Source organism: Equus caballus, chromosome 15 (assembly GCF_041296265.1).
Source record: "Equus caballus isolate H_3958 breed thoroughbred chromosome 15, TB-T2T, whole genome shotgun sequence".
NCBI classification, from domain to species: Eukaryota; Metazoa; Chordata; class Mammalia; order Perissodactyla; family Equidae; genus Equus; species Equus caballus.
Genome location: NC_091698.1, coordinates 49,271,897 through 49,283,078, shown reverse-complemented (window position 1 = coordinate 49,283,078; position 11,182 = coordinate 49,271,897). Strand labels below are relative to the sequence as shown.

General features: G+C 44.8%; 1 protein-coding gene across 7 annotated transcripts in view; it reads left to right on the top strand.

The window, feature by feature from the left end:
• The first annotated feature begins 336 nt into the window (after window positions 1-336).
• Window positions 337-11,182, top strand: part of ARHGAP25 (Rho GTPase activating protein 25) — an 87,703-nt gene continuing 76,857 nt past the window's right edge. Inside the window, exons 1-2 of one of the 7 annotated variants that reach the window (XM_005599921.4) lie at window positions 610-806; window positions 1,004-1,084. In XM_005599921.4, coding sequence (XP_005599978.3) covers window positions 746-806; window positions 1,004-1,084 — 142 coding nt within the window. In that variant the 5' untranslated portion in view covers window positions 610-745. Of the gene's footprint in view, window positions 807-1,003; window positions 1,085-11,182 lie in introns of all 7 variants that reach the window. The other 6 variants (XM_005599917.4, XM_005599920.4, XM_005599924.4 and 3 more) reach the window with 6 other exon arrangements.

The following is an 11,182-nucleotide window of genomic DNA, read 5'->3' as shown; positions in this document are numbered from 1 at the left end:
GAGAGCTTACCATGTGGTCCTTACAGCAGGAAGAATTTAAAGGAAGGTGACTTTGGGGGAACACTGGTTATCTTACTGGCCATTTTCAGGTGCTTGATCCATTTGGTGAGGGGGAGGGGCTTAGAGGCAAATGGCAGGAATCCTGGCATTTTCTTCTTCTTTTAATCAGAATGCTAGCCTTATATCACAAAAGCACTCACTCTACTTGTACAAGCATTTCCAAAACCCGTTTTCTTGAGAAACAGTGCTCATCAAGCATCATCTACACTGAACAGCCACCCACTTCCTCAAATGCAAGGAAGCAGACAGTTAAAAAAAAAAAAAAAAAAAAAAGCCGAGAGGCCGCAGTTGTTTATCACGACCTCGTCTCAGGGAGGCCTGAGATTCTTTCGAACAGGAGCTCTGCTTCCCATGACGCACAGCGAAGTGTCAACTGGGATATTTCTGGTAAAACTGAAAGCAAGAAAAGCGAGGTGCACGCTTCACGAGGTCCCGGGCCCCGTGGGACTGTGGGTGGAATTTGGAGGGGTTTGGGTGCCATCTCCAAGTGACAGATGGGTGGACCTCTCATCTGAAAGGAGGAGACACGTTGGCCAGTCGACCTCAGACCCAAAGTTGCTTGTGAAGCGACATAAAGGGGAAAACACACACACACCAGCTGGAGGGAAGAATCGAAAAAGCAAGAAGGGTGCGAATCCTGACAGACTCGCCGCTTGGGCAGGGACTCGCCGGAACCAGAGGCAAAATGTCCCTGAAGTTGCCAAGAAACTGGGATTTCAACCTGAAAATGGAGGCTGCAAAAATAGGTACCGTCAATGTCTTTTTGTTACCTTTGCGGTTCTTCTACTTGAGCTCCCACTATTTGCATGTGGGTCTGCAGGGAGCACAGGCTACTTAAAAATGGGTCTCTCACAAATCTGGGTTTGGGGAAAAATTTGCATTCAAACGGATATGTTGGCTCAAAGTTCCCAAGCACTGGCAGGGGGTTCTCTTTCATTCGGAGGTGGCGGTGGCATGGAGCTCCTCAGTGTGTGGGACCTGGGGTACTTCGGATGGGCCAAGCCTACAGATCAGACACAAAACTGTGAGTTTTTCTCTATTTATCCTGGAAGGATAATTTGCCTCCTGTTTGGAACCTCATCCATATTTGGAGTGGTTTTTGATGGGAGCACTGAGAGTAGAGTCTTTTGAAGTGCTTCCTCTGTGAGTAAACTCGAGGTGTCCTGTGTTCTGAGTCTGCTGGGTCTCCAGGCCCTCTCTGTGGACCTGGGGGGCTGAGATGGGGCTGCTTGTAGCAACAAATAAACAGTGAGGACAAGACAGGAACATAGAGACATTTGAAGGTAGAATAAAGACAATTTTAGTTATAGCGACAGAATGGAAGGGAACTCTTTGCTAGAGGAGCTAAAAAAGAGAGACACATTTTAGATTAATTATCTTAAGGGTCGCTGGCATGCTTTCTCAGCTCTCCTGGCCTTTCATTAATGATGATGGTGATCCGTTGATTTTAATCTGGCATGCACTTGTGATGAGTTTCTTTATGTGGGTTTCTTCTATTGAATCGATCACAGGACTTTAGTGTGGAGCAATTGGGCCAAGAGGGATTCTCTGTGTTTTATTCTTATCCCCGTTCAGCGGCGTGGTTTCCTTGACCTTAGACAGAGGTAAGTGTTCAGGTGTTTCCAGCGGCTTGGAAAAGTTTTGCTAAGAACAAAGTTTAGACTTGGGCCTCCAACAGTGGTTAATGTGCTACTAGAGTAAGCGGTCTACTGCAAAGTTACATAATGGACGGTTAACGATGTAGGTCTGAGAAAGGATTTGAAAGAAAATTGAGAGTAATCAGAGGAGCCATTTATCTTGGTGACCAGGGAGGTCCCTAATCAAGGTAGAAATCACTGCATGCTGAGGTCGGTCCAGAGAACAGGGAGTGTGTGTGCCTCTAAGCAAGAGATTTTCCTCCTAACTGCTGCTGATACCAATGCCCTTGGCTAATGTTATTCTATTATATGTCATCAAAATTGTTTTTAGAAGTAAAACTTCTATGGTTCTATTCCTTTGAAAGTGTCCTGCTTCTCTTCACGTGAGGTCATTCTACCTTCCCCTTATCCGTGTTTGAACAGGTCTTACTCTCCTTCTGTTTAAAACTGGGAAACGTGAGACAATTAACAGTTAAGTGATTTTTTTTCAGGGATCTAGGAAGTTACCACCTTCGAACTCATGTCTGAACATGCTCAGACCTGGGAGTGGGCTGGGTGGATTACATGATTTCTACCAATGCTTCCTAAATCACGGTCCCATGGATAGCCGGTATCAGTTACCTCCAGTTATTGTTAAAGATGCAGATTCCTGGGCACCATCCTGACTTATGGAGTCAGAATCTCTGAGGATTAGGCCTAAGAATCTGTAATTTAACAAGCACCCGGCCCTCTATCCCACCTGATGAAAAGGCCTGCTGTACAGCTGGCATCTAAGTCAGTAGCCTTGAGAGTTACCATTCATCCAGCATGGAGCGCTGTGCCTGGTCTTAGTGGGCACAATATAAATATTTGTTGACTGAATGAATGAGTGACTAGAAGAAGATAACGTTATTTAGTATTATTTACTGAAAAAAAATTACCTAATGAAATATAGACGGGCCCTTGTCGTTATCCATGCTATTTACAAGTCTGTCACCCTGAGAGATGGGACTGCAGCCAGAATACCTTTCATGAATGTCATGTCGATGGAGAGAGTCACTGACTCAACCACTGGATCTCAGGTCCCCTCTCCAGCATCCTGTGTCCAGGTGCGTCTGTAGGAACTGGCTTAACAATATATCAGAGATGCTTACCTCTATTAGGAGGATCGGTGGAACTGGGAGTCATGTCAGTCAAGCCAATGACCTGTGGTTTTCCCAGCCTGAGCTAGTAAGGAGTAGATCAGGGTTTCTCAGCGTGGACACTATTGATATTTTGGGCTGGCTAATTCTTTGTGATGGGGGCTATCCTGGGCATTACAGGATGTTAGCAGTATCCTTGGCCTCTACCTGCTAGATGATGGCAGCAACTACCCTGCCACCAGTTGTGACAACCAAAAATGTCTCCAGACATTATAAGATGCTTGGGGAGAGACATCTTCCCTAGTTGGAAACCACTGGAGTAAATGAGCAGCAAAAGGGTGTGATTTTAAGGCCACTTGGACTGGAACCCAAGTATTACCGCAAATTCACTGTCCAGGTCAATTTCCAAGAGGCTCTTATTAAGCTATAGTTTAAGGGGGAGGGGCAGAAGCACAGGGAGTGCACCAAGTGCAGCACATGCTTCAGGAAATAGCAAGACACTGGCCCAGGAAGAGGCCCCAGCATTTTTCTGGTGGGCTGCACTTCCAGTTTCCCCTAAATCTTTTGTGTGCTGAGTCAGGCTGGACTGAAAGTGGAAGTCCCTGAGAGTGGGGAAGGGACTCCCCACTGTACATCCATCTCAGAGAGCTGAGGAGGGCCCTGCTGGAGGCCAGGGCTGACCCGGAAACCACCACCTGGGCCTGGCAGTGGTGGGAGACCGGGACGCAGGCCCCCCTGCATCTGACCTATTGATCCTGGTAGGGAAGAGGGGTTGGAGGAAAAGGGGATGCAGAGCGAACAGACTTGACTTAAGTTGGAGCCAAGACCACACAGTTCCTTTTTTGATCCTTTATCATTTTCAATTTCAGTCTAGCAATTAAAGCTGTGACAGCCTTCTGTGGTTTTCATGCACTGTTACTCCAATCTTCTACTCTTTCACATATTTGTCTTTCTCACTGAATTGTAAGCCCTGGAGGGCGGGTTCTAGGAGGCAGCATCCCTTCTTGCACACTGTCGGGGGCCTGGCACATCCACTTCCTTGCCTGGAGGCTCCATCGAGAGGGTATTGATCATCCAGGGAAGGCCCCCCCGTCTGCCCAGTGGTTGGGAGCATTTAGTGGGAAGATTGCTGGGTGGATTTCCGGACCGCCCATATTGTATCCAGTCGCAGGCACATCTTTCTCTTTTCCTCATTTCCCCCAAGCCAAAACAGGGGAGAACAGGCCCTAGACAGCGTGTGACTGTGAGACACATGACGAAAGTAACTATGGAAAGGTGGCTGTTTTCAACTTTTTTTCCCTCTGAAATTTAATATTGAAAAAATTTTTATTTAGAAACAAAAATGCATTATTCTAGTCTCCCAAGTAGTAAAGTGAAAAATATCAATAGTGGGTTTTTTTTCCCACTTGAGTTTTTTCCATTTGATAAATCACTATTTGTCTGAAGTGGGGTCTCGTTTTTTCCTTTAGGAAATTAGACTAAAGGGAATAAAAGCATTTCTTACTTAGGATCTTCACAACTAGATCAATTTATAAAGCCATAAGGCCTTACGCACTGTAGGTCATTATTCTTGTTAAAAGAAGTCAGACTTGAAAGTATAGTTTTAGGTAGATAAATACATAGATACACAGACACAGATAGAATTAAATATACTAAAAAAGTCCTGTAAATCAATAAAAAATGATTAAAAAAATGAACAAACAACACGAATAGGCATTTTATAGAATAAGAATACTACCGCCAATAAATATATGGAAATATGCTTAATCACCATAATCAGCAACTGCAAATTAAAAGCACGATGACATACTTGTTCTCACCCACCAAACTGGCCTTAAAATGAAAAAGTCTGATAATACCAAGTGTTGTCAATGACGTGGAGCAACAGGAACTCTCGTAACGCTGAGGATACAACAATTTTGGAAAACAATTTGGCATCACTTAGTGAAGTCGACAATGCACAAACCTTGCGAGGCAGCCATTTCACTTCAGAGACTGCCTAGACACATTCTCGTGCCTGGGAACCAGAATAGAGGTACAGACGTTTCATAGGAGTATTGTTGATGACAACAGGAAACAACCCAATTGCTCATCAATTACAGAGTAAGAAAATAAACTGTAGTATCTTTATAAAATGGAATGCTACACAAGAGGAAAACTACTTAATTATAGTTATACATTTAAATGAGATTGAGTAGCAAAAGCTTAACATTGGGCCAAAAAGGAGCTCACAGGAAAGCAGAATAGGATTCATTTATACTAAGATTAAAAATTATATATGTATATGGCAAAACTATAAAGAAAAGCAAGGCATGGACTAATATAATATTCAAGGGGGTTGGTACCTCTGGAGGGGAAAAGAAGGGGAAAGCAGTTGGGATGCTTCACAGGTACCTCAGTGGGAGGTACACAAGAGTTTATTTTATTATTGTTTGTAAAATGAACAAAGAAATGAACATGTAATAAACCCTCAAAAATCTGGAAGGATGTGCATCATTCGTCTCTAAGAGTTAACCATGGGTGAGAGATTTATGGGTGAGCCATACTTACACACATATATATTATTAGTTTTAAAGTAGTTTCCAGAATTTCTATAATGAACAAGTATTAACCGTGTTATTAAAAACACCGAAAGCTAAAACAAATTCCAGATTCCGAATTCTGGACTCCAAGTTCTTGGCCAGGCCTACTGGCCCAAGGTCTTACAGACACACCCTCTTTGGCGATCAGCAGCCAGCTGCAAAACCCTGACCACAGAGATTCGAACAAGCCAGGACCCACACCTGGTCCTCTGTGGACTTTCTGGACCTCTAGTCCCAGGATACAGGGCTTTCTGGGAACAGCTCCATGGCCCCAGAGTGAGCAGGCCAGCCTGCTGGAGCATATTCGTCACCTTCTCTGAACACTGAAACGCTGGCTCCCCAGGTCAGGAATCCTGAGACCATGCAGGCCATGGTGAACTCGTCTTGGTCCAGTGTTCAGCTTTGGTGAACACTTTCTTTACAATTCATTGCCATACTTACAAGGTGCTAATCCGGACCAGCCTGCGTTCTGGACCAAATTTAGTTTATTTGCTGTGGCTGAAGCCTTTGCCGTCCCTGAGCAGCTCCAGGTTCCCGATGGGGAAAGGTCCCCACGTGTGCAGGCAGAGTCAAGGAGAAGAACGTGACTTTCTCCACAGGGAACACTGACGCAGGGATGCCCCTCCACGGCCCATGCCTATCTTTATTCCTTGTTCGAGTAAAATGTCTGTCCCCATGTTGTTGTCGACTTACCTGTGGGCTTAAATTAAATTCTTTCCACAAGATGCGTACCACCTGCTGCCCAGGCCCAGGGCCTCCCGGCCACTTGGGAAACAGGGACTGATGTCATGTCCGGCCCTTGTACACAGCAGCAGAGTTAGGACCAACCTAAGTGGTGAAGGGATGTCACAATCTTGATTTCTACTCCCTCACACACAAAGTGTCCCCTGCAGGCGCTGGACAATGTTGCCCTGGATTCTGGACTTTGTGTTAGATTAGGAGCCCAAGTTCACTGGGATTGGCAGAGGCCAGCTCAGTGGCTGTGGGCACTTGTGTCTCTAAAAATGGGTCAAGGGTGCAATGCCCTGTGGCCCTGGTGTGGGATACACAGCCATAAATACCTTCCAATTGCGGTAGTGCCGCCATCTCTCCCACCCACACTTCACAGTTTATAACGCATCTGCACAGCGTCTGACGGGAGAACTCGATGCCTTCTCTGCCTGTCTCCAGAGCTGGCTCGCGGTCCTTTGAGTAAGGAAAGCCCGCCCGATGCAACTCTCAGGGTGCCATCGGTGAGGGACTGCAATGACGATCGAGTCAGGAGTTGCTCCCCTCAGAGCTTGGGGATTCAGGGAGGCCTGTCCAAGGACAAAGATGGGGTGGCTGGGTGGCACGTGCCCCAATGGTGCTAGGAATTGTACCACCGCGCTTCCCGTTAACTTGCCGCCTGTTTTTCTAGAGGACTCGCTCCTCCTGGAGGATTGGCCTTCTGTGTCTGCCAGGTTCCTGGAGGGCGCGGCAGCGCCGTGGCGGGGGTGGCAGGCCTGAGCGAGGGGCGGCCAAGGCTGGGACTCAGGGCGGGGGCCACGCTGGGGACTACGTGGCCGGCGAGGGTCGGGGCGTCCCACCGGGAGCCTGGTCCCTGGTCCTTTTGGCCAAGATGCTCCTAACTGAGGGGCGCTCGGAGTTGACCACAGGGCTTCCCCGCCGAGCCAACTACACTCAGCAGTAGACTTTGATCTTCGAAAATGTCTAGAATGTGTGTAGTGCAGTATGTGATTTTTTTTTTTTCTTAAATCCCAAAGTTAAGCAAACTAATAGAGTTAGTTCTAAGTTTCAGAATTAATAGGGAAAGTTCACATACTGAGTCTTGTGGTGGTTTTCTTTAAAGGTTTAAATTTGTATAACACTAATACTTGGGAGATTTTAAGAAAAGCATTCTTTTTAAATAACTGGTGTGAGAAAATAGGCTAATATTTAAAATATTCAGAAAATTGTTAAACTTTGCTCCTGCGCAGTTGTCATGATGAACCACAAAAACACCAGAATTGTACCTCATGATAAGGCTTTAATTGCCAGGAGCTTCTGAAAATACAATAATTCTAGATAGAGATATATTAATTTGAGTTAGTTTTCCTCTCTGTAGAGTGTGCTGTAGGTTTTGTCACTGAGTGAAACAGGAACAAATGTGAGTTGATTCATTAACATTTCCTGGTAGTTAAAATTACTTTTTAAATGCTTAACTCTATATCTGTTGGATTCAAAATCTCAGTTGAAACCATTTTTATTTGCCTGAAATATGTCATGAGCTGATAATGTAAAATACGCATAGAGAACAGTTCTATTTTTTTTTTTTTGAAGAAGATTAGCCCTGAGATAACTGCTGCCAATCCTCCTCTTTTTGCTGAGGAAGCCTGTCCCTGAGCTAACATCCGTGCCCATCTTCCTCTGCTTTATATGTGGGATGCCTACCACATATGGTGTGCCAAGTGGTGCCATGTCCGCACCCAGGATCCGAACCGACGAACCCTGGGCTGCCAAGAAGCGGAACGTGCGCACTTAACAGCTGTGCCACCAGGCCGGCCCCAGAACAGTACGATTTTTGTAAAAACAAAAATATGGGAACTAATATTTAAAGCAGATTGACTATATAACGTAGTGTGTTATAATTTGGATTTTCACTTAAACTCTCAAAATTAGAAGAGCTGACTTAGAAAGGCTTCAAAAAGGAAAAATGAAGTGTAGACGTTTTCCCTTTCTCTGAACATTCTGTTGTTTGAACAGAAAATAAAATGGCATTAGAAAACACCTGGGATTTGTTTCTACAATTCCACACTGTGTGCAAAGCCCTGAGCTGGGAGCGGATGGGAACATGCTTTACGATGTATAAAGTAACAGAGAAATCATCCTCAGTTATTCCTCTTACTCGTCTGGCCCAACCATGTCTCCCTGGGATACATTTTAAACTCCAAAACTTGCAATTCTTGTGCTAGTATTAATATGTACAGTTGTAATAGTATTTTAAAGAAAGCAAAGACAAATGATCTATTTACACTGTAAAAAAAAAGCAAAAACAAAAACAAAGGAATGCCCATTATGGGAGTTTTGGAATGATCCCGGGACCTATTGAGAAGATAAGTTGTGAGGATGGGCTGTCACACACAGCACAGCTTGAGAGATAAGAAGTGCGTGACAGCTCACAAGGCAGCTCTATGGCTAATCGGGTACAAGAGATGGGAGTGTGTGAGGAGCTGAAGGGAAGCCCCAACTGTGGCCACAGCCATTGCGACCACAGGGCACCCGTGGAGAGCCAGGGATAACATGGGTGAGAGCCGGGGTGAGGCACAGGCCAAGCGGAGAGATTCCACCCAGGGGACGGTATGTACATTTTGTAGAGTTTCCAGACAGGAACTGAGATATGGAAGTTACAAAGAGAGAAAATAATTTGCATTTCTTGTCTTATGTTTCACTCATCATCATTTTTCTCCTTGAGAGCTTTTTTTTTCCTTTGAAAGCTTTCTTAAAAAACAAAAATCATTTTACAAAAAAACGTTATACCCATAGGTCTAGCAGCCAAATATAAAGACAGTCGTGCTCTTTGCGCCTGCAGGGCTTATGGGGTAGTGGGACAGTCAGGGAAACAATGACGAGACGCGAGACAAGTCCTCTGATGAGAACAGCCTTGGGAGCCATAGGAGGGCGCCCAGGAGTAGGAATTCTGGTCTCCCGGCCACCCATCACTGCCATTCTTTTTCTTTAAGGTGTGGACGGACATGTTCTTCAGGGAGTCGCAGACTTGCCATCTTTCTCACCCTGGTTTTCCTCTACATAGTCTCTGTTTCTTCGAAGGAGAAAGAAGCTTTATAATTTCATATGGCTTCTCCTTGTGAAGGGATTAAACCGAAAGTGCCTGTGATCTGGCCCTGCTCACCTGCCCGCTTGTCTCTTGCCACACCCACTTCCTTCCCCAAGCACGCACACACTCTCACTGCAGCCCTCAGCCACAGCTTACCTTTCCCAGTTCCTGCTCTTTTTCATTTGCCTTGAAGCCTCTCTACTCAGGGCCCCCTCTTCACCCCCCAGTTCCTACCGCTACGTAAGTCACAGTGAAGACATCTTGTCCTCTGGGAGTCCCTCAGTCTGCAAATTGCTGGAAGGAAAATGTAGTAATCCTTTCCCAGCCATTTAGACAGAGAGGCTTGTAGCTCTAGAGACTGTGGATGTCCTTTGTGGTGAGCTCAGTGAACGCTCCTGAACTTGCGTGCTCTGAGTCAACCCTACCAACGGATCGCTGGGTACTCAAAGAAAGATATTTATCCTTAATCAGTAACAGGCAACCACAGTACTCTAGGCTCTCCCTGGAGAGAATGAACTCAAACTGCCTGTAAAAAGTGGCATCGACAGAGGACTGTCTAAGGGGTGACTTGTGACTTGCCCATTGACCCTTCTTGATAGAGTTAGGAGAGCAGGAGGGTGTTTAGTCAAGAAAACAGAAAAGCGTGCATGGACTTGGCACCCTTCTGCTAACTAGCAGAGAATCCCAGGGCAAGTTGCTCAACGAATAGGATTAATTACGCGTCTGTTGAGAGGAGGAAGCTACATCATGCGCAGAACACGTTAGGGGCTCGGCAAACACCTGTTTCCTTTCTTTATAGATAATCTCATTGCCAACCTCGGAATGAGCTAAAGGCTGTGCTCGGACTGCATGCACTGGACGTACACCCTCACACAGTGGGCTCACGGACCTGTGCTTTAATGGCACACCCTTGGTTTTTATCTTTGCTGCAAGTAATCATTTCATGAAATCTGCTCCTGTTTGTGTTGTAAAAATGAGAACAAGGCGGCCAAAATGTACAAACTTCCAGTTATAAGATAGACAAGTCCTGGGGACGGAATGTATGGCATGGTGAGTGTAGTATTGTATATTTGAAAGTTGCTAAAAGAGCAGATCTTAAAAGTTCCCACCATGGGACAAAAAAAATTGTAACTCTGTGCAGTGACAGATGTGAACTAAATTTATTGTGGTGATCATTTCGCAATGTAACATATATCAAATAATTGTGTTGTACAGCTAAAACGAATACAATCTTATATGTCAATTATATCTCAACAAAAACCGAAACAAAACAAAGAACGTGACCTTCTCTGTGAAACCTCGCTGACCTCTCCCGGGTGAAGCGCTCCACGCAGAGTACCTTGAGTCTAAATATCCTAAACATGTGTCTCATTGTATTGTTGCTCTTCGTTGTATGTTTGATGTAAGCCCATTGTTACACAGTACCTAGTAAGGTACTGTTTATACATTACTTGCTCAATAAACGTTGTTGAATGACTGATAAAAAGCTGTGAACAAGGAGTGGACAATGCTAGCAACTCCTATGTATAACTCTATGAGGAAATTAGTTGAGAATTCAGTGCTCAGAAACCCTTTGTCTTCTTTGAGGGACCCAAGTGTTTCCTCCTTTCGGGTAAGACAGTTGTGCAACTCATTGTGTTTCTCCTTTTATCTTGGCTGCCAGGAAACTCAGAGCTAAATTTTGAAGCTCACTCACAGCAACTTTCAACCATTCGATTAGCATACTTATATTTTCCTGTCTTTGATATGAATTTGTATGTTCATGGCAAATGAGTTTTTTATTTGAATATGAAAACACCGTTAAGTCTTTTCCTTTAAGAAGAGAGTGTAAGCATAAGCAATCTATCAGTACACAACTCCTAGGAGATCCTGTGGGTACAGTTCATTTACTAGTAGCAATCGGGCATTACAATTTTTCCAAGAATGGTGTTCAAAATTGTCAGTGCTGAGAATCAGTTCTTTTTGTTCATAAATGAAAACACGATT